Source organism: Apodemus sylvaticus, chromosome 17, assembly GCF_947179515.1.
Source record: "Apodemus sylvaticus chromosome 17, mApoSyl1.1, whole genome shotgun sequence".
Lineage (NCBI taxonomy): Eukaryota > Metazoa > Chordata > Mammalia > Rodentia > Muridae > Apodemus > Apodemus sylvaticus.
Window position 1 is genome coordinate 12,451,984 of NC_067488.1, and position 15,900 is coordinate 12,467,883.

At 35.6% G+C, this 15,900-nt stretch overlaps 1 protein-coding gene across 5 annotated transcripts in view; it reads left to right on the forward strand.

Annotated features, from left to right (window-relative positions):
- Pkhd1l1 (PKHD1 like 1) overlaps positions 1-15,900 on the forward strand; it is a 145,367-nt gene that overhangs the window by 50,198 nt on the left and 79,269 nt on the right. For 4 of the 5 annotated variants that reach the window (XR_007974021.1, XM_052161688.1, XM_052161684.1 and 1 more), the window contains exons 24-32: positions 2,859-3,006; positions 4,152-4,306; positions 6,378-6,500; positions 7,444-7,549; positions 9,189-9,299; positions 10,443-10,607; positions 11,480-11,601; positions 13,447-13,579; positions 14,489-14,681. Coding sequence is in view for 4 of the 5 variants with exons in the window: in XM_052161688.1 (XP_052017648.1) it covers positions 2,859-3,006; positions 4,152-4,306; positions 6,378-6,500; positions 7,444-7,549; positions 9,189-9,299; positions 10,443-10,607; positions 11,480-11,601; positions 13,447-13,579; positions 14,489-14,681 (1,256 nt within the window). In the remaining variant the exon portion in view is untranslated. The remainder of the gene's footprint in view (positions 1-2,858; positions 3,007-4,151; positions 4,307-6,377; positions 6,501-7,443; positions 7,550-9,188; positions 9,300-10,442; positions 10,608-11,479; positions 11,602-13,446; positions 13,580-14,488; positions 14,682-15,900) is intronic. The other variant, XM_052161687.1, reaches the window with a different exon arrangement.

The window sequence follows — 15,900 nt, forward strand, 5'->3', positions numbered from 1 at the left end:
TTCTTTAGATAGGGTCTTTCTCTGAACCCTGGCTTGCTAAGTTCAGCAAGCTTCATTTATCTTCCTGTCTCTTTCTCCATAGCTATGGGGTCTCTGGCATTTAAGGACCTGCTCATCTTTTTTATGTGGCTGTTGGAATACAGTCTCTTGTCCCCATGCTTACACAGCAAGCTTAGCCATCTCACCAGTCCCGAGATCATGTTCGGCTAGACTATTATGTAGTTATTTAAAATTTGAAGTCCTTATAAATGGTCTTGATTTTTATTTTTTTATTTTTTTTATGTTTGCCATGTGACTTTATTCCTTTTTTTATTTGATATATTTTTTATTTACATTTCAAATGATTTCCCCTTTTCTAGCCCCCCACTCCCCAAAAGTCCCGCAAGCCCCCTTCTCTCCCCCTGTCCTCCCACCCACCCCTTCCCACTTCCCTGTTCTGATTTTGCCGAATACTGCTTCACTGAGTCTTTCCAGAACAGGGGGCCACTCCTCCTTTCTTCTTGTACCTCATTTGATGTGTGGATTATGTTTTGGGTATTGCAGTTTTCTAGGTTAATATCCACTTATTAGTGAGTGCATACCATGATTCACCTTTTGAGTCAGGGTTACCTCACTTAGTATGATGTTCTCTAGCTCCATCCATTTGCCTAAGAATTTCATGAATTCATTGTTTCTAATGGCTGAATAGTACTCCATTGTGTAGATATACCACATTTTTTGCATCCACTCTTCTGTTGAGGGATACCTGGGTTCTTTCCAGCATCTGGCAATTATAAATAGGGCTGCTATGAACATAGTAGAGCATGTATCCTTATTACATGGTGGGGAATCCTCTGGGTATATGCCCAGGAGTGGTATAGCAGGATCTTCTAGATTCTTCTCTCATACAGCACATCACACCCACAGTTTCTCCTCCCTCCATTGCTCCCAGCTCCCCTGCCCCCATCTGTCCTCTCCTCCTGATCCATTCCCCTTCCTTTTTTACTTCAGAAAGAAGCAGGCCTTGAAAAGCCAACAAGCAAACACAAAACAAATTACAATAGACAAGGCAAAAGCCCTCATATTGAAGCTGTACAAGGCAACTAAATAAGACAAAAAGAGTCCCAAGACCTGGCAAGACTCAGACAGACATGCTTCCAGTATTAGGAGTCCCACAAAAACACCAAGCTAACAGCCACAACCTATAGGCAGAGGACCTGGTGCAGACCCATGCAGGAACAGTGCTTGCTGCTTCAGACTCTATAAGTCCGCATGGGCCCCATTTAGTTTATTCAGTAGGCCTTGTTCTGTTGTGTTATAATCTTTCCTCTCCCTCTTCTATGAAGTTCCCCTAAGCTCTAAGGGGAGTGACACAATGAAGACCTCCAATTTAGATTCCCACTCCCTTTAATGTCTAACTGTGGGCTATCGCATCCACTCTCATCTCTGCTAGAGGAAGCTCTCCTAACGATGACTAGACAAGACTCCAATCTATTAGAATATTATCATTAGGAAACATTTCACTGATTTCTTTCTCTTTTTTTGTCAGTAGTGTTTGGTTCTACTCTGGGTTCCTTCTCATGACCTGGGCCTTAAGTTAAACCAGACATTGGCCACTTCCACATGTTATATCCTGCCATTGGCCAACACATCTTATAGACAAAACAGATTATAGGTTTGGTGGTTCTTGGGCTGGAGTTGGTATCTATGTTTTCTAGAAAATGCCTTCCGGCATCAACAAGGCTAGAATATAAGGGCAAAGGCTCTATACAGGCACCAGCGGAACCTCCTTGCATTCAATGAGCTTTGTGGATGTTGTCCTTGGCAATGGACCCCATTGTCAGTTTTCAGAGAGAAGCTTTCTGTCCTAGCATCAGCCTGTTTGGGAATCTCAATAACTCAACCAAACCAATCCCAGCCTATCACTGAAAGTCTTTCTGGCTACAAAAGATGGCCATTTCAGACTGGGTATTTTATCTTTCACTAGGAGTGCTAACAAGAGTCCCACATATAGACTCCAGAAAGTTAGAACCTCATTACAATAGAATTATAAATATTCACATGATTTTAATCAAGTTTTCTTTATCAATATTGCAAGATTCACTTTATTACCTTTAGTGATAGTTCATACTGTTTAATTGCTGCACATTATAGTACAAAAAGAGCAAAGTTTGTCCTTTCTATTGATAAAGATTTGCATTATTTCTAATGTTTGACATATATAAAGTTGGCACATACACACACATATATTTTTCTGTCCTTTATGCTATTTATTTTTTTATGAATTTTAACTCTGCAAGACTAACAGAAATCTCCAAGATCTAGAAATTGGAGACTACCAAATTTCTTATTACACTTACAACCTATAAATATAACACTTATTACTTTTTTCTGTTGATTAGTGTTCAATACTTTAAAATTGTCTATGAGTCTTGGCAGCCACTCTGCTGACCTTATAACTCTTGTATTGTTGGTTATATATTTATAGTTATTCTCTAAAAGGTGTTTTAGCTATTTGATAGTGATGATTACATCTCATGTTTTTGCCTCCACACAGTTGTGTGCTTTGTACCTTGAACAGTGTGCTTGCTTGATAAATATTTGTTCCTTGAGTGATGGAGGGTATGCTCTGAATTAATGAGGTATTACTGTGATTCCAGCTGATGGCTGCACAGATGACTGGGTTGACTTTGGCCTCATTACTGAGCTGTATAGGCATGCCCTGTGTTGATTTATGGAACTCTCCTTAATGTCCTGAAGAATCCTGAATATATGAGGCTCATTTATGTCTTGTCACAGGATCCTGCATGATGAAATAGAAACTGTGTTAGCCATTGTTAGGTTTAATCATTCTATCAATATTTATTTTTGGAAATTAGATAATCACAAATGAGACAAAGAATGAGCTGGTTTACAGAGGAAATAATTGGCCAGGGGAGTCAAAGATTCGTATTCAAAGACTTCAAGCAGCTTCTCCACCTATAAGTGGCAGCTTTGATATTCAAGCTTATGGACATACCCTGAAAGGTAGATATGAAATGCTCAGAATTATTAGAGGCTTACCAAAGTTTTTCAAGTATATATGCATGCATTGTTTGCTAAAGGTTCAATAGTATTGTTCCTGATATTTACTATGTACAGTTATCTTACATTCAAACACCTAAATAAGTGAAATGTAATAGCATGAACCTTATTGAGGTCAGTAATAGCATTTTTGTCTCAGAATTGTTTGTTCATAGTTTAGTAAAAAAAAACTCACCCATCTGAAGCCAATGTTATCAGTTATGGCCATTTTTATTTAAAAGTAATACACAAAATGTCAGTAAAAACATAGCAAACTCCTTAAAAATCCTTTTTTCAGAAAGTGGTTGAAACTAAGGCCTTGTATAAAGTTGAAATTATGAAATGGAGATTATGACCTTTATGATGCATATACTGAAAAATCATGACTATACTATCAAGAAGCATTATGAAATTAAAATAACATAAAATTGGATTGGAATAGTATTTTAAAATACAGTTTTAACTAATCCATCTAAATATCTGCTGTCCTCTCCAAAATGGTACCTATTACCATGTGTCCACTGAATAGTGTGGCTGAACTAAGCACCATATATTGAAATAAATAATATTTGTGTGTCATCTCATAGTGGTTCAGGTTTAATTCTAGTACCAGTTTAGTTTTACTTTGTAAAGTATTATTGCTAGTACTAGAAAATACTAACTTCCATGCTAATCAATCTTTATCATAGAGACAGTGAGTGCTAATTTAAAAAACAGTGATATATTTTTAGTACTTATTTTTAGTGATACTTTCTTTGATTTATGTAGCTAAAATTCAAACAAGAAACAAGATTATCTAGAATAAAGGAGACTTGAGTGTTTTCTTCATTGCCTTATCAAATATAACTTTTACTTTAAAAGTTTATCTTACTTTCATGACTTACAGATTATTCATAAAGCAAACTGGCATGCAAATAAAAATATAAAACCCAAGACAACATTTAGATTCATTGCTCATATAATTCTGTTTCTTGTTAATACATAATCTCTTTGGATAAACTCTCTAAACTTCTTTTTGACAAGAATGTGATCAAAGAATGATACTTTACATACACAGTACCTTGAAGAGTGCTCAGTTTGTGTATTTTTTGCTCCTTTCTGTGATACAGGCATCCCTGCTAATGTGCCAGCTGCAGACTTGCAGTTTGACCTGCAGAGCCTGGAAGAAATAGAACAAGTCTCAGTAAGCAGAGAGGGAACCTGTGCTGGCTACTCATGGAGCATCAAATGGAAAAGCCCCTGTGGGAAGCAACCTCGTCTACAGGTCCCTGCAGTAGTACAGCTTGTGTGTGCTTCGCTGTGCTCTTTGCTAAGTGGTACTCTTCCTCATCCTAAAAAAAACAAAAGCAAAGCATAAACTAAATTTAATTTTTTGTTTTTGTTTGTTTGTTTGTTTTATACAGGGTCTCACTTTGTAGCCATGGCTGGCCCGTACTTGCTATGTAGGCCAGGCTATTGAATAGATAGAAATATGGACAGAAATCCACCTGCCTTTGCCTATCCTGGGATTAAACGTGTGTGCTACCACACCAAACTCATAAGTGAATATTTTAAATTATTTGAACATAAAATATTCTGCATTCGAGCAGGCAGGTGTTCTTTTCCATAGAGACTAGCTGTTGATACTTTTAAGTCCCATTGCTATATGGAAAAAGCCAAAAGGAATTGTGAGAAAATCCTTGATGGTATACAGGTAGTCTAATAAATATATTCATCTATAATTTAGAGAGTACACATTAGCTTCATTATCCATAGTTCATATTCATATCTGAGACTGCGAAAGCTTTTGTTATTGTAAAGATGGCCTGTTTCAGTCAAGTCTAAAGTTGTCATCTATTGTTATATTTTACACATAGAATCTGAGTGAACACCAGTGTATCTCGAAAAGAATGGGAGCTTACAGAATCTAAGATGAAAACAAGTCTCCTGAAAGTAGGATAGAGCAGAACCCTCTGGTATTTGTATTTAATGCACACACACATGCACGCACGCACACACACACACATTAACACACACACTCACATACACACAAGGATAATGCTTCTTAGCAACGGTGAAAGTATGAGAAAGCACTTCTCATATCCTGTTGGTTAGAATGTAAAGGAGGCCAATATTTTGGCAGCTGTTGTAGCGCTATCTTAACATATAACTACCTGTGAGTCACCCTACTGAAACAGTTATACCAATGTGAAATGGTATAACCAAAAACGTAGTCACCACTGCATCATTTCTCCCTGTAGAACTGTAGAATGTTAAATCTCTTTAATGGGAGAATGATCACTGAAATGACAGAAGTCTTTACTCTGTAGCCATATGCTATGACCAGGTGGAGAAGGTGCTGAACCCCACTCAGGAATTGTATTGAATGGGGAGATAGAAAAGTAGAAGAAAAAACACATAAAAGTATGTAGACAAAATTTATTGTGTAAGATATATAAAGCCACAGGGGTTGTTTTACAGGCACATACTTGGAACTAAAATTATGAAATTCTATTCTTGAGACTGGCCTCCTCTTGCTATTTCTGCTCATTTTTGGCATTCATCTCTTTTCTTTACCACCAGTCTCCGCCTCTCACTATTGCTGTTCTTCATTACGAGATCATGCGTATCATGCGTACCATGTGTATCATGGAGGCACTATTGTCTTTGCTAGTACCTTTAGATAGCAGAAGGTTACCATACTGGCATAAGGACTTTGAATGACCAGATATACATACATATGGATGTAATTTGGCTTTATTTTTATGACTATAAGAAAATATGAGCCGGGCAGTGGTGGCACACACCTGTAATCCCAGCACTCTGGGAGGCAGAGACATGTGGATTTCTGAGTTCAAGGCCAGCCTGGTCTACAGAGTGAGTTCCAGGACAGCCAGGGCTACACAGAGAAACCCTGTCTCAAAAAATCCAAATCCAAAAAAAAAAAAAAAACCAAAAAAAAAGAAAAGAAAAAAAAAGAAAATATGATTCCAGAATGAGACAGCAGAATAGCCAAGATGAAAAATGCTAAAGTGAAAAAATAGATCAACTTTTTAATTATTTATGAATGATTTACCACATTAACTATATTGAGAAGGAACAGGAAACATTTTCAAACATAAAATTAAATGAATTTATTTTCTTTAGTTCCATTATATTTTAATTAAGCAATATATTATCATCCAATGGTCTCACTGTTTTTCCTTTGAGTTAATTATTGTTTTTCTAGGAAAGCTTTTTCAAAAAACTATTACTAAATTTTTTTTCATCCATATGTTTTTACTCAGCTTTCATTTATTCTTAAATTGGTTCCATTTTCCATTGCTATTCTATAAATTCATTTTGTCTAAAAATAGATCAATGATTCTAACATTATCGGGGAAAAGGCTAATGTGACAGTTACCACGATAAAGGAAGGTGGCTTATTTAGACAACGTATCCCTGGAGACATGCTTCGTACACCAAATCAGCAACCACAGGTATGATTCAAGCTTTTCTCATAACACTTATAATTTCAAATGTATAACTAATTTGTACCAATGTACCAAAGACCTTGTAAAATCAAAGTGTAGTTTCATACACTTTCAAACACCTGAAACTGTAGTTTCATACGTACCAAACTGTAGTTTTATGTGAATTTATTTTTTATTTTTTATGTTATAAGATATTTGCTTTATTTACACTTCAAATGGTATCCCCTTACTCCTCTGAAAACCCCCTATCCCATCCCCTCTCCCTCTGCTTACCAACCCCTCCCACTTTCCTGACCCGGCATTCCCCTACAAAGGGACATCGAGCCTCATGTGAATATTTCTTTTTAACAATTGTCCAACTCATTATTTTTTAAATTTGGAGAAAATTATCTTCCTAATGATGAAAGAATTCTTTTAAATCTACCACTGACAGAATTAGTAACTATGTTATTCTAGTTGATCTTTACAACATTATGTCAGGTAATTATTAATGTTGCTGCTTTAGCGATAAGAATATTAAAACATATTTCCCAAAAGCAACCTCTAGTTATCTTCATAGCACTAATTTAAACAGTGTTTTCATGATTTAATTTATGTAACTTTCCATCCTACGTTTACTTCGAGTTAGGTGACAGCAAGGGTGACATTTGTTTTCTTGCATGTGTTTCTTTGATTCCTGTTTACAACTGCATCAGAAGCCTAATGGAACGTTTACTATACAAATAAATATATGAATAAATGAATGGCTACATGAATAAATGAGGTGACAGTGCAGAAAGCGTAAATAGTTTTGGGCAAATAACATGCTTCTTGTTCTAAATCTAGTGCATAAAGTAGATACACTCTGGCATTATGACTCCATTTTATTACTAAATTCTATGTATGTGTACTGAGCTCTTCTGGCCCTTTAGCCTTGATCAACTTTGCATCTGTGTTTCTTGACTTGAAGATTGAAGTGTATGTCAATGGAATTCCAGCCAAATGTTCAGGCGACTGTGGGTTTACATGGGATGCCATGATTACACCCCTGGTCTTGACAACAACACCTTCTGAAGGTAATGCTTCATTTTTAATCTTGAAATTCAAGGTGGGGGGAAGTGTAACCTCTGATAATGAGCTTTAAATATATACTACTGTCACTGACTATGGCTAGCAAACAACTCAATATAGCGAGAACTATTTTTTAGCTGAAACTATGGAAAAGCACTTGTTACTTATTTAGTAAAAAAAAAAAAGAAGCCAAAATATGCCATTAATATCTCTATTCTCTACTTTTACAAGTTACAATCAGTCTCTAGAATTTCCTGGTGACTTTGAGACATTGTTCGTCTGTTTGACCCAGTGTGTGTATTAACATTCATCTGGAGAGAATTCTCCCACAGAGGTAGCAACTAGGCAAGCAATAGGATAGCTATAGTGTAACGGAAGAAAAGAACTGAGCACTCACTTTGAGAAAACAGCACAATTAATGACAAGAACGCATCCCAACCTAGGGTATGTATTATTGGGGAAAATGTGATTGTGCCTTTTGTGTAAGCTCCTAAAACTGTAAATAAACATCAGGGATAAGGTGTAAAAGATGAGGTTTTAACCATAGTGATGAATCAGAAATCAGTATCTTATATGTAGTCTTAGTAGCTGATAGTAAACTTCATCTGGTTTGTGTCCATGTATTTGCTAGCAATTTTCCATTTTTCTGTGTATTTCCCCCCAAATTACTTTCGGCTCAAAATAATTAACAACCTGAATTTTATCATTTGATTGAGTTGAAAATAATGGAAAAAAAGAATGCAATAAAAAACTAGCCATTTTTCTTCACTGACAATTAATGGATGCTTACATATTGTTATACACATTCCAATTCCAATCATAATGAGAATTATTATGAGAACCTAAAATTCCCTTTATGTATTATCCCTAAGTATTCCCTTAAGTATTATCCCTATCCTAGATCTCTGAGTCAACCACAGTAATTGATTTTGTATTTTTTTTCATTCTGTTTCAATGCCCTTTGTATTTGAGATACATATATAGTAATTTTGGTGTGTGTGTTTTTGTTTATGTCTGTGTGTCTGTGGTGGGAGTTAAAAGTCTGTCTTAGGTGTCATTTCTCAGGAGAGGTCTATTTTGTTTTATCTGTAATTAGAATGTATTAATAATACATAATAGTTGGTTTCATTGTGACATCTTCACACATGCAACAATGTATTTTGATCATACTCATCCTCCATTACCTTCTCTTCTCCCCTCTCCCTTCTTCTTCCTGCTGATCACTGTCCTCTCCCCAGTTCCTCCTCTCAACTTCCCCTCTTTTGCCTTCAAGATGCATATCCTTCCTTCCATGTTCTTTGCCAAACAAGGGTCACTTGCCCCTCATTCATGGTGGATTGCTGGTTTTTTTTTTCAACTTGTTTGTCAAAATAGTAATTTTTCTTTTCTTACCTAATTCCATATTTCAGCGAAATAATATTCTGAAGATTATTTACACAGAAAATAAAAATCAATACAGAAAAATTCTATGAAAAATATTATTGCCAAATATATGTCTCTTTTCTCTCTGTTTACCTTCAAGCTTGTTGTTTGTATCTAATAAAAGATAGGTATATTCTTCCTAAGAAATATCTGATTTTGTAATAACACATTCTTCTAAGGTTTTCCATCTGAAATGCAATGACTTAAGTTTATTACTTTCAGGATCCTATGCAGAAAGCACGATTCTAACCATAGCAGGCTCGGGATTTTCTCCTACCTCAGCTGTATCCGTCTCTGTTGGGTCTGCCAAATGCTCTCCTCTTTCTGTGGATGGTAGGTTCTTTCAATTGTCATGAAGTTTAACTGTTTTTCTCCTAGATAAAGTGGAAGACATAGCTACCACAAATATGATTGCCTTCTAGCATATATTTTAGAGTCATGAAATTAGCAACCTGGTCTGGAAATATATAATGACCATAGACTGAGTGTAATACAGTGTCTTTATTGCATCAAGAGTGATCTACCATACCTCCACTCATATATACCTTACAAAGTGATATCACAAGATATTTCATGTGTTTGTATCTCTAGGCCACAGAGATAGTCAAAGTATGTCTCTTTCCTCTCATGGTCTCTGATCAATGTCTATTGTTGTTGCTATTTATTTGCTTTTGTATGTACTGGGGATTGAATCCAGAGCCTAAGGCATGTTAGGTAAGTGCTCTACCAAAAACTATATCACTGACCTTCTTCTGTCTGTGCTGTGACAATAGTACTCATTATGAGGTAAGAGGACATGACCATATTCTTTTATTTCTAGTTCAATGGGATCTCTCAAGTTATGCAGAATTTAAATACCATTTATAATTTTAACTTCTTGACATTGGCGGAAACATAGTTGTATCATTTCACTGAAACTTATCATTCAAAATCCTAGATATTTTCTACAATTTAGACAGATGAAATCACATGAACAAGAATATTTACCAAATACTTTCTGTTGGTATTTATTTAAATGTGTTCTTGAAGTCAAATAGCAAATGTTATAACAGTATTACTTAATTATGGTAAAGTGAAGAAAATCTTTTAATTTGATTTTATCATGTTTATTGATAGAACATGTTATTCAGTTGTGCATATAAGTAAAATGTTGGTTGAAATTTTAACATAAATTCATGATAACTTTGATGTAGACCTTCTTTGGGCAAGGTTTCCAGATTCATTTTCAATATTTGTTTACCATTTCCTAGAAGTTAGTAATTCATAGCAGCAAGTATCTTGCAAACATTCTACCTCCCCACTAAGCTCTCCCTGTCCCCACCAGAATAATAGTAGTTTACCTTGGATATAGTTCTAGGAGTCTTAAAAACAAAAACCAAACTTAATATTTACAAATTAATTTTAGTGAGTTCTTTTTTAAATCTGAAAACACCACCACATTTGCTTTATCATTTTCTTCTTCTTTTTTATCAAAAGAAAATGAGATCAAGTGCCAGATTCTGAATGGAAGTGCTGGACATGGACCAGTTGCTGTGTCCATTGCTGATGTTGGACTAGCACAGAATCTAGAGGGTGAGGGATCCTACTTCATTTATCGGAGTCAGATCTCCCATGTCTGGCCTGATTCTGGAAGCCTGGCAGGTAATAGCTTACAGCTCTCCAAAGAGGTTATTCCATACATTTTCACAACTCGGTTTCCAGTGCTTTGATTCTAGTGCCAAGAGAAGGTCAAGGAACCCAAAGCACCCTCATAGCCCAATAGAGAATGTCCTTTTGAAAGGCACGGACATTAAATGGCTGGCTAATTCTTTTCCTTATGAAGCACCATTCAGAAACTGCTTATACTTACGTCATAGGTTATTGAATTAATATCATCAATTATTACATGTTTCTATAACAACCTCATTAATTATGTCAAGATAAGATTTATTAGTTTTTATTCTGCTTACCAGCTGCTCAATTTATAATCAGAGTCTCAGTGGAGCTCTTCGACCTAGAATAAAGTTCTGGGACAAACAGGACAAAAGAAGGCTGACAAAGAGGATGCACAGACAATAGCACATTTTTCTTGTGCTGTTTCACTTATGTTGTATATTTTTTAACCAAAATTAATATAAGAAATTGTGCTTTGGTCTTAATTTTTACGCTTTTTAAAAATTTTATTACTTTTACTTCATTTTTTTCTTTTAGATTTTCTCCTTGCTTAGAGATATTAAAATTTAGGTCTTAATTTACCCTCATTTTCCACACACTTGGGCTAAATAGAAATAGTGTCACTTCTTTCCAGGACAAAGTAGTTGCTGTTAATATACCCCAATATGGGCAAGCCTGTGCAATTGAGGTCTTAGCTGGGCTTGTCCTGGAAACTGTGTGCAGACCTGCTTCTCCATCCACTGGCTGTCATCTGGTATCATTAGACGACTTGGGGATGGTGAGGTAGATAGGGACAAAATTTCTTTCAGTCCTAGTTGGCCTCACTTGTGGATTTATTTTCTTTGTTTTTTGTTATAAAGGTGGTACTCTGCTGACAGTGTCTGGATTTGGTTTTAGTGAAAATTCTACTGTTTTAGTTGGAAATGACACCTGCGATGTGATCAAAGGAGATTTGAATAGGATAACCTGCAGAACATCAAAAGTAAGGTTTATGACTTCAGTTATTCCTCGCCTCCAAAGGTCCTAACCTTATTTTTTATTAGATATTTTCTGTATTTACATTTCAAATGCTATCCCCTTTCCTTGTTTCCCCTCCAACCACCCCCCCATGCCATCCTCCCTCCCCCTGCTCACTAACCCACCTACTCTGCCTTCCCTGACCTGGCATTTCCATACCTTGGGACAATGAGCCTCTAGGTGTGTGGGTAGTCAAGTGGCGTGTTTCTCCAAATTTCAGAGCTTTCATTATTGTCTGTCAAAATCATTTCTTCAACATTTTAAACTAAAATCCAAAGACAAAATATTATTTCTACATCTGAGACATTTTAAAACGATGGTGAAAATAGTCACTAGTAAACCAATGCATCTCACCTGAAATAACAGAAGTAGATATGAAGTAAAGATGAAATTCAGTGGAGATGGGAGTTCAGATGGAGTCTCATAAAAGAGTTGATGTCTAGTTAGCACTTAGCTCACCAGGAAATTACCAGATAAACTGAAAGATGAAAAGAACTCAGTATTAATAATTTTTAAATTTCAGAGAAACAACTCTAATCATGCTTACTTCTTAGAAAGAAATTCATTTTTATTTGTATTTTTGTGTTGAAAGTTTACATTTATTTACCTTCTGTATAGATGTGTGAGTGTGATGTAACTATTGCTGCACATATGTTTAGATAGCAGAGGCAGATCTCTTCCTGGGATCAGACCAAACATCATTATTGGCAGTAAGCATGTTTACCTCTGAACCATCTATCTGACCCAGAAAGTTATATTTAAAAGTACTAAAATTTCAATTTGTAGGCAAAAATTTGGAGTTTGTTATAGGATATAAGAACTTAGAATCAACCATGATTCCCTATTTTTCTTTTATTGGCCTTTAGATTTAAATTAGATCTATGTTTCACTAATTATGTGCTAAGAGATGATAAATGCAGAATCAGTCACTGAATGATAGAGTGAGGATTTAGGGGCTTTGCTAATATGAACAAACATTTTTTTTAAAAATAATTCAGTTATACACAGTATTGCATTAGTGAAGTATGTGATGATCAAGATTACTTTACCGAGAATTGCACAAAAGCCATCCGGGAAAATATAAAGTGGTTTCTAATGTTAGACCTTAGAGTATGTAACTTGATCAGCTAAATATGCAGCCTCGTTTGTGAATGAAGTAGAAAAATTAGATTTGAGTCTATAGCAAGAGAACAAGGATACATTTTTGGTATCTTACCCTTCATCAGTCAGAGAGCCATTTTCTCAGCTGCACCATGAAAACCTTAAAATGCAATAATACAGCTACAGTTAAATTGATCATAAATACTGGAGGGCCATTATATCTCTGCCTTGAAAATTGAGATATGCAACCTATACTTAATATGTCAACTTTAAATATCTGAGAATTAACTCTGATTCTTGACTGAAATGAAACTTTTTTTAGAAGTTTATTTATAGTGATTCTAATATTCTTTAGCCTTTAGAGGTTTTTTGGTGTGTGTATGTGTGTGTGTGTGTGTGTGTGGGTGTGTGGGTGTGTACAGCCTCGGATATATTTCCCCAGGAATTGTTCACCATATTTTCTCAGATATGATATTTCCCAGGCTAGATCTTGCCAACAAGCCTAGGATGGGAGGTCAAGACACCACATCTACTTTCTTTCCTCTCTCTGTTTCTCTCCTCTATTAAGGTGCATTGTAGGGATTTAACCTGGGCCCTTGTGCTTGCAACATAAATATTTACTGACTGAATTAGCTTCCCATCAGATTGAATGGATTTAAATACTTTATCACTTTAATTTTTCTATCTTGTTTTTTTCTTTTTTTCCCAGAGAATTGAGGGTACAGTTGATGTATCTGTCATTACCAATGGAATTCAAGCCACAGCAAAAGATAGTTTTAGCTACAGCTGCTTGCAAACACCCGTTGTCACTGATTTCAGCCCAAAAGAACGGACAATTCTGGGTAGGAAATGCTTCAGTGAGATCAGTCATTTGTCTTTCTGGGTCTGGGTTACCTCACTCAATATGATAATTTCCATTAACTTAATGCAAATTTCATAATATCCTTTTTCTTCATCTCTAAATAAAATTCCATCATGTATATTTACATTTTCATTGTCCACCATCAATGGACATCTAGGACTTCATAAGTATTTGTAGATTTTGTATAATCTCAAACTGTAGTACATTATGCATTTTTATAGTGCCTAACACATTGCTGAATTTTGGGGCTACAAGTGACGTTCCCCACTTTTCTTGAGTCCAAATACACAAGCACACACACACATACACAGAGACACACACAGACACACATTACATACACACACACACACCACACATACATACGCACACACACACACACACACACGCACAGACACACACGCACACACCACATACACCATACACACACACACACACACGCACACGCACACGCACACGCACACGCACACACATCACACACCACACACACACACACACACACACACACACACACACACACACACACACACACAACCAGAAAGTTCTTCAAAGCACAGGTTCTCACTGAAGTTTGTTCCTTACACTGAAACATGCCTTTTATTTCCCTTTATTTTAATACAAACAAGCCAACTTAACATTTTACTCTGTATATGTACAATGGTGAGAAAAATATTATATCTTTAAAAAATGCTTCAGTGCTTTTTTCTTTGTAAAATAAACATGGCATTTTACATAGAAGCATTAACTCATTCTTTTGGATTTTGCCTCTGAAAGTGGAAAAGTTTTCTAAATCCAATAAAAGATAAATATGTTGGTTTGGTTAATATGAAAATTTTATCTAAATAAAAAGTTAAATCTTTACACAACGAGTAATTTTCTTTTAAAACAATAGGAAATGTCAACTTAACAATTAAAGGTTATAACTTTGGAAATGAACTCGCACAAAATACAGTTTCTGTTGGAAGAAAGCACTGCCAGATTCTTCACTCAAACTTCACAGACATCACCTGCCTTTTGCCCACATTGCCTCCAGGAAGATATGACATCTATGTCAAAGTCAGAAATTGGGGTTTGGCATCAACAAGGTATGGTACTGATACTGGTTATAATGATAGAACTATGGAATGCTTGGGGATACAATAGAGCTAGGGAAAATTTAATCATTAACTTTCAAAGATGTTGATTGCTTTCTTTACTCTTTTGTATCTCCTCATGGAAAATGTTTTTTAAAATTCTCATAAAGTACAAAATAACACTTTGGTTTTTAACCATTTAGAACAAGTTATAAAAATTCTCTGTTGAATTTTTGTACTGGTCATGTGATTTGCATGCGTCCAGGAAACGTTTTTCAAGCAGTTTTGGCAGTGAAGGGAGAGCAGTTGTTTAATTCTGAATTTACAGTAATTTCCTGCAACAATGTTACTCACATATTGGGAGGATTTCCATCAATGCTTAAACAATTCTGTAACAGTTAGAAATGTAAAAATGTATTAATATTAGATCACTGGTATGATAATAATGTATATGAAGTGAACTCACATTCCATGGATCAGGTCAGGATTAAATGATGACAGTCAAGCCAGGATCTGGCCATCTAAAGAAAGCAGTGGATTCCTCTCTCTCATAGGAATTCTGAATTTTCTTCCCTTAAACTGTTAACAGCAAAATTTTAGTTCATCTCTGAGACAATTGATAGTTTGGAATACTTTGAAGAACAGCAAACTAAATTAATGGCTTTAGAAAGAAGGCAGGTGTCAGCATAGAAGGGCAGATGATTGCCCGTCTTACAGGAAGTGAGGACCAGTAAGCCTACTCTAGAACCGCATCCCCTGTTGGAATTCCTGGGAGGATTTCACAACAGTTTTGAAAATCTGCTGTTTTCTGATATTCGTGGATGATATTATGTACAAAGTCAAACCCAAACTGTGTATTTAGATGGTAGTTGGAGAAATGCCAATTTAGCATATTAAGGGAGTTAAGTGAAGCAATACAAAACCTCTTTGGAATCTACTGTGCTATCATGGTGAGACCTAGGATAGAGGGGTTGAACCCTCTGTATCAGGTCAAAATATTTGATGGCACCCTAGCAAGCATATCATCTATAATAAAACAAAGTAAATATGTGTTTTCCCTGAAATAATAAGTCTTGACAAGTTTTCAACAACTAGGAAAAATTCAGTTGAATTACACAAAAATACTTCTATAATGTATTGATTGAATTTTGTTGCTACTTTTATAAACATGTACGTCTGTCTTTACAGTTAACTCTAGTAAAAAATTTTAAATACTCTAAGGAATTTTATT